Here is a 16,313-nt window from a genome sequence, read left to right as displayed (position 1 = left end):
GCTAAGATTTGGGTTCACCCTATCCACATGTGCCTCCTGTAATTTTTCCTCAATCATTGTCAGTTCCTTTTCTGCTTCAGCTGTCAGTTCTCTTGGACTATTCAAATCTTTATCACCATCTAAGGTTTTGTTTAAATGAACTATTAGATCAGGTGTTATCCCAACAGCTGGTCGTAGACTGGAAATGTCTCCTAACAATCTTTGGAAGTCATTAAGAGTCTTTAACCGGTCTCTCCTAATTTGTGCCTTTTGCGTTTTAATTTTCTCTAACCCTATTCTGTAACCTAGGTAATTAATAGAATTTCCTCTTTGAATCTTTTCAGGGGCAATTTGTAATCCCCACCTAGGCAAGACTTTCTTTACTTCTTCAAACATCCTTTCTAAAGTATCTTTATTTGAATCAGATAACAAGATGTCATCCATGTAATGATAAATGATGGACCTGGGGAATTGTTTACGAATTATTTCCAATGGCTTACTTACAAAATATTGGCACAGTGTAGGACCATTGAGCATACCCTGTGGGAGGACAGTCCATTGATATCTCCTATTAGGCTGAGAATTATTATAAGTAGGCACTGTGAAGGCAAATTTTTCTCTATCCTTTTCTTGTAACGGTATAGTGAAAAAACAATCTTTCAAATCAATAACTATAAGAGGCCATCCTTTTGGTAACAGAGAAGGCAAAGGAATTCCAGATTGTAGTGGGCCCATAGGTTGAATTACTTTGTTGACAGCTCTTAGATCTGTCACCATTCTCCATTTACCAGATTTCTTTTTTACAACAAACACAGGAGAATTCCAAGGGCTGGTTGATTCTTCAATATGGTGAGCATCTAGTTCCTCTTGCACCAGCTGTTCCAATGCCTGTAGTTTATCTTCAGCTAGAGGCCATTGTTTGGTCCATATTGGCTTCTCAGTTAGCCATTTTAAAGGTAGGGCTGTTGGTACCTCTAAAGGTTTGGTATTTGCTGTATGTTCTTGTACAGCCTGAGTGGCTAGTGACCTTTTTCCATAATACCTCATCATATCCTTCCCAGAATTATGAGTTCCTGGAAATACAGGAATGTTAATCTGGGTATCCCATTGCTGTAGCAGGTCACGGCCCCATAAATTTATGGCAATATTCGCTATATATGGCCTTAGTCTTCCTATTTGCCCTTCGGGCCCTATGCATTCAACCCATCTTGTGCTTTTTTTTACACGAGATAGGGTTCCAATTCCCAGGAACTGAACATCTACCTCTTGAAGAGGCCAATTCGGATGCCAAGATTCTGGGGTAATGATACTTACATCCGCACCTGTGTCTAATAAGCCTTCAATAAAAGTTCCATTTATACAGACTCTTAGCTTTGGTCTTTGATCATTAATAGAAGTCTGCCAAAATATACGTTTACTCTGTCCTATTGGGTTTTTTGACTCATCCCCCACACGTAATTCTTCATTTAGACCAGTATTACTTTTTACAGCAGAAATTGGAGCTTTTAATTTTCTTGGTGAGGCATGTTCTCCACTGTGACTGGGAATGACTGGTCCACTGTTGGCTTGGGGGCCTGCGAGAGGCCCCCCAAGGAGTTTCCCGATGATATCGGATTGCCCCGTCTGTCTGTTGTTGACCTACATTCGTTGGACCAATGTCGGCCTTTACCGCATCTCCTACATATATCTGAAGGCCGAGGTCTCCTATTTTTGTCATTCCCAGAAGAGACATTATTCCTAGAAATTCTTTGCCTGCAATCCCTTTGCAAATGTCCTAATTTACCACAATTAAAACACCTGGCAGTTTGACGTCTCCTCATTGCTTTGGAAATCACTTCTCCTACCCAAGATTCGTCATTATAGCTAAATGTCTCAACATTCATCGTATGCTGAATCCATTCATCCATAGGTGCTGATCTAGACTTTAAAGGCCCAATTATCTTTTTGCATTCTATGTTTGCATTCTCAAAAGCTAGAGATTCAAGAAGTATTCGTCTAGCTTCTGGGTCTGTTACCCCTATATCCAGAGCCTTAATTAATCTTTGCAAAAAGTCAATAAAGGGTTCTCTCTGTCCCTGCCTAATTCTGGTATATGATTCAACCCTTTTTGCTGGATCTTGTATCCTATTCCAAGCATTTAAAGCTGCTTGGTGACATAGACACAGTACTTCATCTTCATAAAGAGCTTGGACCTGTGGATCAGCATATTCTCCTGCACCAAGAATTTGATCTTGGGAAACCTCAATTCCTTTTGCTCTTCCTTGCTGTTCCATATGTTTGGATTCTTCTCTGAAATAAATTCCAAACATCAAGGAAGGTCCATTATCTAAAACTGCAGACACTAACTGATGGAAATCATGGGGAGTAGCTCTAGCATTAGAAGCCCAAGTCCTTATCATTTCCTTTACATATGCATTGTGCAAGCCAAAATTAACAACAGCTTGCTTAATTTCTTTCAGATCATTCATTGCTATTGGCGTCCATCTAGCTTCTCTGACTCCCTTTGAGCCTTTAGAAGTTGATGCTTTTTCAGAATTAAGTATAGGGTATGTCGCTAGAACCCTAGGTAAGCCAGTTCTAATAGCTGGTGGAGGCATTGTATCCTGTCCTTGTGCCTCCTTACTCTGTTCACCAGCTGCAATAATTTCCCCAATCTTTTTAAATCTTTTTATCATTGTCTCTCTTAAATCCTGAATCTCCTGACCTGTATATATTTCCAGTGATTTCACTGAGGTATCAATTTTTTGGTCCCCATTCTGCACCTGTGATTCCAAAGCTTTAATTTTTTCCTTCAAAGATAACATGTCCTCCTTAAACTTTTCTTGTATATCATGTAGATTCCCATCTTGGAGGTACATTCTGTCTGTTACCTTATCAAAACTTTGTGATAAAGTCTGAAGGTCAAATTCAACAGCCTGAACCCTTTCAGGTAACTTTCTAATACCCTTGGATATGGAATCAATTTTGTCTGTCATAGTATCCACTTGTTCAGAAAGCCTCTGATTTTCAATAATTTTAATCCTGTCAATTAGTTGTTCATTATTAGTTTGTAAAGATTCTATCATTCTTAGGAGTGCCATGTTCTTCTGTTCATTATTAGTTTGTAAAGATTCTATCGTTTTTAGGAGTGCCATATTCTTCTGTTCATTATTAGTATGTAAAGATTCAATCGTTCTTAGGAGTGCCATATTTTTCTGTTCATTATTAGTACGTAAAGATTCAATCGTTCTTAGGAGTGCCATATTCTTCCTTAATGATAGAATATGGAAAAGAAAACTGAGGCCTAGTAACAAGCAAATTAAGGTATCCCCATAATCATATAAACCTTGTATGATGTAATTCATTGTATTAGTAAATATAAATATACTAATCCATTGTATTAGTGAAAACAAAGCAGTAAAATTTGCGTTAGAAACGAAAACTGCAATATTACCTATTATCCAGCAGGTGGCGCTGTTGCAGAGTCGCGGTGAAAACATGGTCCTGTTTCAGTGCCTTAGTAGATGTTAAAAACTGGAAAATGCAAGTTTCTCAACAAAGTAAATGTAATTAAATCAATTCCTGAGACGGAACCAGAAACCCAGAATCCAGGGGTAGAGAAGAGCAATCTGGAAGCCGCTTATGCCTCCACGTGACAGAGTCACCCTGAGGGGTTGCAGCTTTCAGCAACCACGTGCTCTGGTTCGTGCCACTTAAGAGCTGTACTTGCAAGGGAGATTTAAAAATGACTCAGAAAAGAGCAAACCATGCGGGCAGAGACTATGCGGGCCTGTGGAGTTTAAATCCACGTGGGGAGTCCAAGGCCGCCGCTGCAAGGCACAGGCGGCGGCTGAGGAAGGGAGGGCTCCCGCCTAGCCAAACTCGCGGCTGCCAAGCCGGACTCGTGGCCGCCAAGCCGAACTCGCGGCCGGCCGCCAAGCCAAGCCCAACTCTTGGCCTCCAAGCCGAACTCGTGGCCGCCAAGCTGAACTCGCGGCTGCGAGCGGGGAAAGGAGAGGTTCTGAAACCAAACGTTGGGTGCCAAAATGAAGGCATAAGTCACAAACAATGCCACACCAATTTGGGATTATGATTATTAGGGTGGTATTTATTTAAAGGGGAAAAAACTTACAGATCACTGTCCCAGGCAACAGCCCTCTACTCAACCAGGAAAGGAGTCTAGTCGCCGGTGGAGCAGGAAGTGAAGAGAGAGAGGAGAGGGAAGTGGCCGCTTTTTTAAAGGGAGAGAAACCACGCCCCAATGGGCTTGTACCTCAGCGGTGATAGGCTGGAGGAGTGGGAGGACCTCCCGCAACATTAGTTTGGATTTGTATTGCTGTGAAGAGACACCATGACCATAGCATTTCTTATAATGAGAAACATTTAGTTGGGGTTGGTTTATACTTTCAGAAGTTTAGCCCATTATCATCATGGTGGGAAGCATGACAGTATGCAGGCAGACATGGTGCTGGAAAAGAAGCCGTGAGTTCTACATCTGACTCTGCAGGAAATAAAAGAGACCATGAGCCACTGGCCTGGCTTGAGCATCTGAGACCTCAGAGCCCCACCTCAGTGACCCACTTTTTCCAATAAGTCCATACCTACTCCAATAAGGACACACCTCCTAATAGTTTTACTCCCTATCCTCCTATGGTGTAATTCAAACTTTTACACAAGTCTTTCTTATGCTTGGTTAAGTTACCCAAAGATACTTTATTTGTTTTTAGGTATTATGAATGGTACTGTTTCTCTAATATATTTCTCAGTTGATTTGTCTTTTGTATATAAGAAGGATACTGATTTTTGTGTATAAATCTTGTATCCCACTACTTTGCTGGAGTAAGGTTGGTGAATATTTCTCTTCTGGTAGCTATCTTTTCCTATGTAACTCCCACCACAAAACTTTTTTTTTTTTTTTTTTTTTTTTTTGGTTTTTCGAGACAGGGTTTCTCTGTAGCTTTGGTTCCTGTCCTGGAACTAGCTCTTGTAGACCAGGCTGGCCTCGAACTCACAGAGATCCACCTGCCTCTGCCTCCCGAGTGCTGGGATTAAAGGCGTGCGCCACCACCGCCCGGCCACACAACTTTTTTTCAAGTAACACATTTTTATCTATTTATTCTTTTGATTTTTGGTGACAGGGTTTCATCATGGAGCCCTGGCTGGCCTGGAGCTTGCTAGCTAATCTAGATTTGCCTTGACTTCACAGCCATTCACTTGCATCTGCCTCCCAAGTACTGGGATTTGTTTTATTTTCTAACTTGCTGAGTTTAACTAGAGTTATCTATGTGGCCATGTGTTTAGACTTGAATATGGGTGTGTGATGCATTAGTGGTTGAGTGACTGAATTGATGTCTACCTCTCCTCAGTATCTATTTGTTAATAGTTCAGTAGTGAAGGGTGAAGTCCTATGAGCCCTTCGTTGATCTGTGATTGACTCTTGACAATCCTAGTCTTGTGTAAGATCACTGGAGGTAGCCACATCTGCAGTCATCTGTAATATTATGATTGAATTGGTTATGTCATGCCAGGATGGTTGTATTTCACAGTCTTTTAGTGAGAAATTCTTTAGCTGTGGAAAACTATATGAGAGATATATGAAAAGATGTGAATTTAACTTTCTTTACTTATTTCTATCACCAACTATACTGTATCAAGGTAATAAGGTATTTGCTAATGAATATTTATCTGTCTACCATCTATCTATTTAACCTTCTATCTATGTATCTATCTATGTATCTATGTATGTATGTATGTATGTATCTATCTATCTATCTATCTATCTATCTATCTATCTATCATCAATCTCTCTATCTCTCTATTACTTTCTATCATTTATTTTATCTTGTCTTACAATAATAAGGAACTCTGTGATTAATAAGATTCATTTTTATATATTCAAGTATTCAAGTGAAAGTTTAGTTTTTTACATTAAGCATTTGTGTTTGAAATAAATTATTTCCTGTTGCCCATTTGTTTGGATATTGATTAATGGAAGTTTGAGAAGACAGTGAATTTTTCTTGCTGTTGTTGCTTTGTGCCTGTGCCCATGATAAGGAGTAGCTCCTCAACTCCACTCCAGACCAGACACACTCTTAAGAGGAAAGGCTAGCTCTAGACCTCGAAATTAAAGGACAATTTAAATCAAATTTCTTTCTTTCTTTATATAGTTTGTCATGTGAAAAATGAGGAATATTTTTTGGACTTTATCAGTAGAGGGCAGCAAAGTTTCAAGTAGTATGCTTTCAGCACTAAATGAAGCTTTGCCTAGAACATTTTTTTTTGTTTTCTTTTTTCTGCTGTTAAGAAGTTTCCCCCCTGCTTTCCTCTTAATGATAGGTTTTGGTAATAGCCTATAAGAATTATCCAGTCTTTTCTTAGATATTGTAGAAAGAAAATCCTTTCTTAATATATTTCTTTCTTTCTGTAACTTAGGGAGTACCAGGACCTGGAAAGTATGAAATTAAAAGTCAATTTGAGAAGACACAGAGTATCACAGCAAAGGCAAAAGATGCATCTTCCGTTTTCCTTTCTGAATCCGAGGTAATGATGTACAGCCGTTTTCATCTACATAGTGTAATAGGCATGATGTGAGTCTGGTAATAAATTCAAAGGTGTCTAAGGAAATTATAAAAAGCAAAATGACGTACAGCAAATTAGAAATGGGCATGACCTGAGCAAAACCACAAAGCTGTAGGTAGACTTTCGTAAAATGAGACTGAGTAATAACAATAATACACAGATGAATATTTCAAGTGGGAATATCTGTTAAATATTTCCTATTAATAAGATTTGAATATGGGAACATTCAGTTCAGATGATCAGAAATAGCAATTTTATTCTGAATCCTAATATGTATTTTGCCAGTTGCATGCATGGAGTATTAAGTGTAGCTCATGTGGAAATATATGAATTTTGGAGACTGGTGTATAGGTGTTCTGTCATACCTGCCATTGATCGTTCATGTAACTGCCAGGGACCTTTACCAGTGATGCTGCAGTCAGAGAAGCTGCTTCCCATCATTCAAGGAACATCCTAAGATACTAAAACGTGTTTATGTATTTCTAGAGCAAGAGAATTGAGAGAACGATAAACATTTATGAATTTGCAGCCATTAGATAAGGTGGTCCTGAAATTTATCTGCTTGTTCTATATGTAGCTCTGATTATTTTATTTAACTTGGGAAAGTTATTAACTTTCAGGTGACTATAGACAACCACTTTGCTTTCACTATATTTAAGATCTCCTCCTTGGAGACAGGTAGATAGATTAAAGATATATTTTATAGATATAATTAAGATTACACTTTAATGAGTTAGATGTTGTATTGAGGGACTGAAGAGGCTCAAGAGTGAATATTAGATTTTAGTCTTGAGCAACTTAATAGTACTTAAGGAACTGCATAAAAGGTCTATATAAAGAACAGTGTGTATGTGTGTGTGTGTGTGTATGTGCATATGCCCTTGATTTTTAAAAATACAGTTTATAACTACTACTTTCTAGCTTTTATACAACTTTCATTCATCTAATATATAAAGTTCTAATTTTATGTCATTTGTTGCCAATCATTTAAATTATATTTTATGAATGGAAAAGAAAAAAATAATTTTGTTCAAATGGATGATAGTAAAAAACAGAATAATGGCAGAAGACACAGAGGAAATAAAACCGAACATGATTGCCTGATAGAGGTAGTATGTTTAGTTCCTTATGAAAAGATACATTAATTACAATAATAGAAAAATAAATAATTCAACTAAGAAGGTAGACTTAGGGTCAGATTCTCTGTTTTATAGGAGTAAATATGGTTATGCCTCTGGGAAATTTTAGACATATTCAGGAAGGTTCCAGTATTTTACCAAAATGCAATGAATCTCCTCATGTTTTCATATAATACTTTACAAAGTGCAATTATTTTTGTAACCATGGTTGTAAATTCTGGATGTACTTTATAATTACTCAGGATATTTTAAAAATTGACATACCCAGGAGCCAACCTGTCCTTCTCTTGTTCCTCTTAGAGCCCTTAGTTGGCCTTAATTATTATTATTATTACAGAATGCAGACATTTGATCCACTGCAATTTTGTATAAGAAAGAAGGACAAAAGGAAAACACGCACACGACTGATTGGTTTTATAAACACACACTGGATGAGCTGGAGAGCAATGTCATAGGCTCTCTGGAAAGGATGGCAAGCAGCTGGGATGGCTCTCAAATGCAGTGCACTCATATCAACTTCTGAGAGCTTTTGTGGTTCCCAGACCTGTGCAAGTTGGTTGATATTATGCCAGTACTATGAAATTCATCACCCTATGGATGAATTTCCACCATGGAATAAGAAAATGTTATTCATTGGGAACTACTACCCACAACACAGGCAAGATCACATAGACGTAGAGAGAAAATGAGAGGCATCAATGAGTACTTCTTTGAAGCTTTTAATAAAGTGTGATTTGTCTTTTGGAAGCATGGCAGTGTTTCATTTATTCACAAGTGGTAAAAATCAAGAGAAATAGAGTTAAAAAAATCTTTCTAAAAGCAAAAGCAAATGGAAACATGTGGGCAATTATTTTATTTACCATAGCATAGGGGGTAAAAAGTAGAAATGCTCCAGGTAGCTGGTATTTGACTACATCAGTATTGGAAGGTAAATACAAGAGGATTTCTGGGGTTTTCTGGCCAGCCAGTCTACCCAACAAGTGAGTTCCATGTTCATGAAAGACCCTGTATTTAAGTTGGAGAAGCAGCTGAAAGAGACTTCTGACTTAACCTTGTCTCCCCTATGCAAACATTTGTACACGCACACACACACACACACACACACACACACACACGCACACGCACACGCACACGCACACACACACATGCACACTCACACATGCACACACACAGACCCCTCACATATTTGCACACAGAAATCTATAACACAAATCATGTCAGATCATACAGTTTATTGGGTGAAGAGTATTTAGAAGTGAAAATTGTCCATATCATGTCATCTAGATCTAGAATCTCATCTCAACACTATTTCTTTCTTAAGGAAGTGAGGCACATGCATGCATAATAGTATTAGTATGTCAGAGCCTTTACCAAAAGCCACGTAAGTATATTACATTTCAATGATCAAAAGATCTTAACTCATCTTTATTGTCTTTGTTGCATGGAGAAGTAGTTAACTAATCAATTGTGGAATCCTCTTCTTCTTCTTCTTCTTCTTCTTCTTCTTCTTCTTCTTCTCCTCCTCCTCCTCCTCCTCCTCCTCCTCCTCCTCCTCCTCCTCCTCTTCTTTCATTTTCCTAGAGATTTGCGTCTATCAAATCCAGTACCCCAGCTCCTGGCACATATAATGAAACACGAACTGCTTTTAAGTGCTCAAAGAAAAGATCAGGACACAAGTCTCCATTTGGGCAAACTGCTGCCCGTTTCATAGAGGACTGCACAGCACAGGAAATGCCAGGTTTGCTGTTACTTTTCCACTCTAACTGCATGCAACTTCTTGTTTTTCACAAGATGGATGTGTAGATATGTAGCATGAATAATTAAAAACCCAGAGACAGATATTGGGGTTCAACCTAAAGATCAGAAAAGCAAAGCAGCCAGCCACTGGCTCTTACCTCTACCTCAGACAGAAAATGAGCGATCCTGCCTCCAGGAATCCTCAGATTGAGTTCGAGCTTGAGACCTGTCTCATCCTGCTTTATCTTCCTCTCTAGTGCTGGGATTAAAGGCATACACCAGCACCGCCTGACCTGTGTAGCTAACTAGTGTGCCTGCTGGGATTACTGGGATTAAAGGCATGTGCATCTACTACCTCACCTGTATGGCTGACTAGTGTGGGTGCTTTGCACTGATCTTCAGGCAAGGTTTTTTTTTTTTTTATTAAAACACAAATAATATACCACTATATTTCCCCTTTTTTTGTCTAAAATAAAAAAGAAGGCTGTAACTAACATAAGAAAAACTATATATAATAAATATAATAACTGTATACAATTTATACAGGTAATAAATACATTAGCAATGCCTAGTCCATTAGCATTTGACAAATTCAGAGAAAGTACTCCATTATCTATTCTACTTGGTGAGTTCGAGTGTTGTACATTATTCCCTTTCAATTCTAATTTGTATTAGCAATTCAAAATTATCTTTTAATGTCTCTCAACCTTATATATATACCTATATTTCTTTAGTAAATTTCTTTTTTCTTTTTTAGTTTGTTAAACAAGGAAAACTGTAACTTTAACTATCTAGTTTTCAACTCCCCCAGAGAACCGAGAAGGAAATAATACTAACTGAGTAAGCAGGAGGTGTGAGCAAGTCACTTCCAAAAGATGTGAGAATGACAAAAATAGCTGACTGCCTGGACAGTCACACAAGTTTCCCCTGCAAATATGGGGCATCCATCTTTGGCCTACAAGCATAGAATATCTGATAGACTTTTCCATGAAGCAGGGTTTTTGAAGGTCTATCCCACCTTGTCTTGAAAATGTTTGGCAATCACCCTCTTTTGTGTCCTACCTGTCTAATTTGGATGACGTACTGTCAGCAGTTGAGGCAAGGACACTTTCTTGTCCAGTGGCTTACTTCTGCCACAAAGAAAGTAAACTCCATGTGGAGTTTCTTTGATACCCATTATCTTCTCTGAAGTTGAGTGGTGCTGCCCGGAGCAGACCTGTCTCATTCTCATAAAAAAATTTTGTTATTAAGACATATTAAATGCCATATTCTGTAGATCTCTGAAGTATTTGAAGATGAGCAGTCTAAATTAAAATATATCCCTGTTTGATCTTGAAAACATACCTAATATGACTACAAGTTTGATTATAATAGGTGATTAACTACTAATCAGCATTTCCTTATTGTCCCAAACAGTTGGTAATAATAATTTTCAAGGATTAAAAATTTGCATTACATTGTGAAATGAGTTGTATAGGTACAATGCCTTGAACAAGAGTAGAAATATATGTATAGTATGTGCTAACAAAATTAATCTCAAATTTGTATCAATTTAAAAAATTTGTATATAATATGCAAAATTCAAACCCCTGGTATAGGGGCTGAATTTGGCATCAAGGCCTGCATGAGGCCCCTCACAGAGTTTCCCAATGGTAAAGGATTACCTTGAATATTCCTTGTGGATGTACCTTCATAGTTGAATGCCCACATTTGCACACCTGCCACATAATCCAGAAGGGAGGAGTATTCGGAATAGATCATTCTTAGAAAAGCATTGTTTCTAGGAAGGCGTTGTCTACAGTCCCTTTTACACTGACCTTGTTTGTTGCAATTATAACACTTGACATTGTGATTTTATTTCTCAAATCTCTGGAAATCACCTCTCCTATCCATGTATCATTATGGCCAAAACATTCAATATTATCTGTATCTCGAATCTATTCCTCCAAAGGTACTGACCTTGCTTTAATGGTCAATAGAGAATTAACGTTTTCAAAGCCAGAGATTCAATTATTATTTTTCCAGCTTTGAATTTGATATTATTCTATTTACTGCCGAAGTCAATCTTTGTAAGAAATCCGTAAAGGCTTCCTCTGGGCCCTGTATACTTTAGTAAATGACTCAATTTTCTTTCCCATTCAAAGCTCCTGCACAGCATAAATCCTTGGTATGGTCATTATATACAGGTTGCCTTTCTATAGTAGCATAATCTCCTTCTTCATGATGTAGATCTAGGGAGATTTTGCTACCTCTAGGTTACTCCATTGTTCAATAATCTTAGCCTTTTCTCTTATCCAGGTACTCCATTATAATTGTGGACCAGGCTCTAAAACACCTTTAATCTATTCTATCCAGTTTTTATGGATAATTCTATTACAAACTGACCATGAGTTTAACATTGCTTCACAAAAATTGTATGCATGCCATATGAGGCTATTGCTTCCATGAATCTCCTTAAATCTAACATTGGCACAGGAGTTCAGTTAGTTTTAACAGAGCCTCTGCCGTTTGGCAATTTTTGTAAAGTTAGTGGATATATTAAGGTTGATTATTTATAAACTTTAGATTGTTCCTCTCTATTCTTATAATGCAATGCTAAAATTGGTTCTCCATTTAATTCCTCTTTTTGGATTTGAATATCTCCATTTTATAAGGTTTTTCTAAGGCCTGTATCTTAGCACTAAAAGATTAGCCAACTTTTTTTAGTGATAAAACAACAATGATAATGCTGATAATGTTTACAATTGACATTTTATAAGTCCCAACTAAATTACATATGCTCTCATTTAATTGTTTCATTTTCAAACTGTCTAGCATATTATCATAGAGAGGCCCAAATCTTTGTAATGGTTTTCACATTTTTTAATGTGGGAAAAGCTCTATTTTAACTAATTCCTCATTTTAAAAATTTTCAATTTTCTTACCAAATCTGACACTGATGTTGATGAAGATGTGAGGTTTATTGCTACTGTGCAGAACAGTAAAAGCCTGACTGGATTTTACTGCAATACTTAGTTTGGCAGCAGCCTAAGAAGAGGGCTCAGGATAATATTTTGTTATATCTTAAAAAAGTATCTATACCATTTTAATTTGGCCAGAAATATATGAACCCGTCTTTAAAATATTTACCTAATGTTACTGAATTCAAAAAAGTTCTTAAAAGTGTACTTATTCTTATATATAATGTTCTTCATAATTTTAGGCCCTGGTTCTTATGATATTGCAAATAACACTGTAATTGCCAAGGTTCAAAATACCTGCTTGAAGAAACCAAAGAAAACTGCATTTGGTTCTACTGTCCCTCGAACATTGATCACAGATCAGAAAGAATTTTCCAGTGGTCCAGCACCTTGTGATTATCAGGTGATACGTTAATGGCAAATTTTTATTTTGTGATTCATTTTTATTTATTTATTTAATGTTTTATTTAAAAGTTTTTCATTTTAAATACCGACCTCAATTCTCCCACCCTCCTTTCTTTCACTCCCTCCCCACTTGCTCCCCACCCAATCCCTCATCCACTTCTTAGAAAGGGTGAGGCCTCTCATGGGGAGTCAGCAAAGTCTAGCATATGGAGTTAAGACAACACCAAGCCCCTCCCCCCGATTCGAGGCTGAGCAAGGTATTCCTTCATAGGGAATGGTCTCCAAAAAGCTAGTTCATGTGCTGTGGATAAATCCAGGTCCCACTGCCAGTGGCCCCACAGACTGCCCAAGCCACCGAACTGTCACCCACATTCAGAAAGCCTAGTTTGGTCCCATGCAGATTCCCCAGCTGTCAGTCTAGAGTTAGTGAGCTCCCACTAGCTTGGGTCTGCTATCTTTGTAGGTTTTCCCATCGTGATCTTGTTCCCGTGCTCATATAATCCCTCCTCCCTCTCTTCAACTGAACTCTAAGCCCTGGATTGCTTAGCTGTGGATCTCTGCATCTGCTTCCATCAGATACAGATGTAATGATGCCTAACGATATTTTGATATACTCATAAATTGGTGACTACCCCAGTTGTCCTCAGAGAGCCTTCTTCCAGTAACTGATGGAAATAGATGCAAAGATTCAAAGCCAAACATTAGGCTGAGCTCAGAGAATCCTGCTGAAGAGAAGGAGGAAAGATTGTAGGACCCAGAGGGCTCAAGGGTATTAAAACCCCCCACAGAAATAGCTAACGTTGGCTCAAAGGAGCTCACAGAGTCTGAACCAATAACCAGGGAACTTGCATGGGACCGACCTGGCTCTCTACATATATGTGACAGTTGTGTAGCTTGGTCTACTTGTAAGATTCCTAACAGTGGGATCAAGGGCTGTCCCTCAGGTGTTGGGTGGCTCTTTGGAACCCATGCCATGTCACGATGGGTAGGAAGCCTCTTGTCTCTGGCTCAGGAGCCTGTGTCTTCTGTTAGTGCTTGAAACTCACAATATTTGGTAACTTGAAACAGAATATAATAGGATACTCTTATATCTACATTTAATTAACTTATAGACATTTTTATTTTACTGTATTTCTTCTCATTCCCTCAACCACACCCCCCTACACACACACAGTGTATCTGACAGTCTTCAATAGCTTTCTGATTTTGTCAACTTATTTTCCATTGAAGTCACTACTTTATTAATGAGTTGCTCAATGAAGAAGTTTAACATGACTATATCTGCTCTAAAGGATTATATCTGTCTTTTGATTGACAGATTGTTTTGTATTTCTAAACTTCATTTCAATCTTTTTCTTACATATCTTTTTATGTATTTAATAAGGTTCACTTTGATACAAGCATGTTTTAATTATGATTATAAATTAGGACATTAAATCTACCTTAGTGATTTTAAGGGACCTGTAATGAATTTTAGCAGTTTTTTAAATGTTTTGTTATGCTTTGTGTAAAATGTACTATTAGTTCATTAGTTTTGGTTTCCATTGTTCTTCCCAGAGGAGGCTTAGTGGCATTCTCTGGTCACTGTCTTCCAAATAAAAATAATTAGTCTTATCATTTCTTTAACAGTCCTAACTTAGAACATTTTTACTTCATTTTGCTACATCATCCCAGATTCTAAATTTGCATATTTTAAACTCTTGTAATATTACTACTTTGCATTGCCTGTATTCACTGGTATGCCATTACCATGTGGCTCACTCCTTTCTGTATTTTCCGGTTTCTGTTGGGAACTTTTTTCTGTCTTCCTGAAAAATAGACACCTTGTGTTTCTCCTTGTATAGGTCGGCTGTTGCCAAGTAGTAGGCTTGGGTTGTCTTTAAAGGTCGGTTTTGTATAAAGCTTGACATTTTGGGGGCTGTGTGAATTTTTAGGTTGCTGGTTACTTCCAGCACTTTAGTGATGTTTATGTTTCTTCTGGTGAGACGTGGGTTGTTCTCATATTGTTTTTCCTGTGAAGTGAATTTTTCCTGTGATGTTTTTGTGTCTCTCCTTTACATATTCCATATGACTGTGTTACTTTCCTTTCAGTGCATCTGTCTCCAAATTGCAAAGTCGTTTCATCTTGGCTTGCTGTGTGGCATCAATTTGAAATAATTCCTATCTGTTGCTTCTACATATATTTCTTCTGCCTGTCCTTTCCCACGTCTTGAATCCTGATGCATATGTATGTTGGATTATTTGTCAGACTCTGAACATCTCTTAGCGTACTTCTGCCTTGCACTTTTCCCCCTCTTCACGCTTGTGTGTATAAGCTCAATCTTATATTTTCCTTTTAGTTAGTGAGTGATTTGAGGAGCATTTCTGTTAGCAGCTCTTCTCTAAGGTTCTGAAAAAGTTTACTAGTGTATTTGTCTGGTCTGCAATTAAATTTACATTGGGAAACTCTTAGTGCTCCAGTGTAATATATTTGTTGGAAATAGATACCTCCAACTTTCCCCAGTTTTAGTGGAAATATTTTAACTTTGTCCTTATTTTCTGTAATATTGGGTTTAAGTTTATCACATGTACTTTTATTGTCATGAGGTATGTTCCTCTATTCCCATGTTTTTCAGGGCCCTTATCGCTTTGCCTTTAGTTTTTTGTCATTTTGACATAAAATTGGGTTTACTGCTAGAACTAACCTCAGCATTTTGGCTAAAGGAGTGGATAATTTTATAGAGATAACATGTAAGGATATGTTCAGCTTTTTAGTAAATTAATGTTAACCATAAAATGAATAAAGAAATAGATATATCAGACCATTATCTACTATACGTCATATTCTGAAATACAAAATACAGATGTTAAATTATGAAGTGAAAACAGCGAGGTCTATAAAGATGGGGCTATAAACTGTTATCCTTTGTGTATAAACATAGAACGTTGCAACTATTTATAAAGTTTAAATGAATCCAGATTAAATTGGAAGCAGTGCTTCACAGGGATTAATTAATTGTAGATTAAAATTGTAGATTACCTGCTTCTTCTAGTTTATTGATTTGCATCTTCAATGCTTGTGAGAAATTATCATATTAAAAGAGTATTGATCATTTTACTTAGAAACTGTATTAGTTCAGAACTGCACATAATTGAGTAAAATTTTAGCTAATATGTTTTATGTATTAATAATAAAGTGCTAACAAATAATGCTATATAATTGAAAATATAAATTTTAATTTTTTATTATTGAGATTGCACTATACAGTTGTGATACTGAAAAGTAATTGATATCTAAATATATTTGGATATAGCTAAAATTAATTCTAATATGTTTATTTTGTTTGTTTATTTATTTTCCTGTTTTTCAAGACAAAATTACTCTGTGTAACAGTCCTGACTGTTCTGGAACTTTCTTTGTAGACGAGGTTAACCTCAAACTCACAGAGATCCACCTGCCTCTATCTTCTGTATGCTGGATTAAAGCCATGTATCACCACACTCAGCTTGTTACTTTTAATTTTTGAAATTATAGTAAAATTGCATAATCCCACCA

General features: G+C 37.2%; 1 protein-coding gene across 1 annotated transcript in view; it reads left to right on the top strand.

Moving 5' to 3' along the window:
• The window catches only part of Stpg2 (sperm tail PG-rich repeat containing 2), a 355,873-nt gene that overhangs the window by 64,989 nt on the left and 274,571 nt on the right, over window positions 1–16,313 (top strand). Inside the window, exons 7-9 of the mRNA XM_041659514.1 lie at window positions 6,391–6,498; window positions 9,258–9,414; window positions 12,616–12,776. Coding sequence (XP_041515448.1) covers window positions 6,391–6,498; window positions 9,258–9,414; window positions 12,616–12,776 — 426 coding nt within the window. The remainder of the gene's footprint in view (window positions 1–6,390; window positions 6,499–9,257; window positions 9,415–12,615; window positions 12,777–16,313) is intronic.

This window comes from Microtus oregoni, unplaced genomic scaffold, assembly GCF_018167655.1.
Source record: "Microtus oregoni isolate MIOR12 unplaced genomic scaffold, Mior012 000000F_ref0000247, whole genome shotgun sequence".
Lineage (NCBI taxonomy): Eukaryota > Metazoa > Chordata > Mammalia > Rodentia > Cricetidae > Microtus > Microtus oregoni.
Note: the sequence above shows the minus strand (reverse complement) of the source record. Positions and strands in the feature narration are given on the sequence as shown.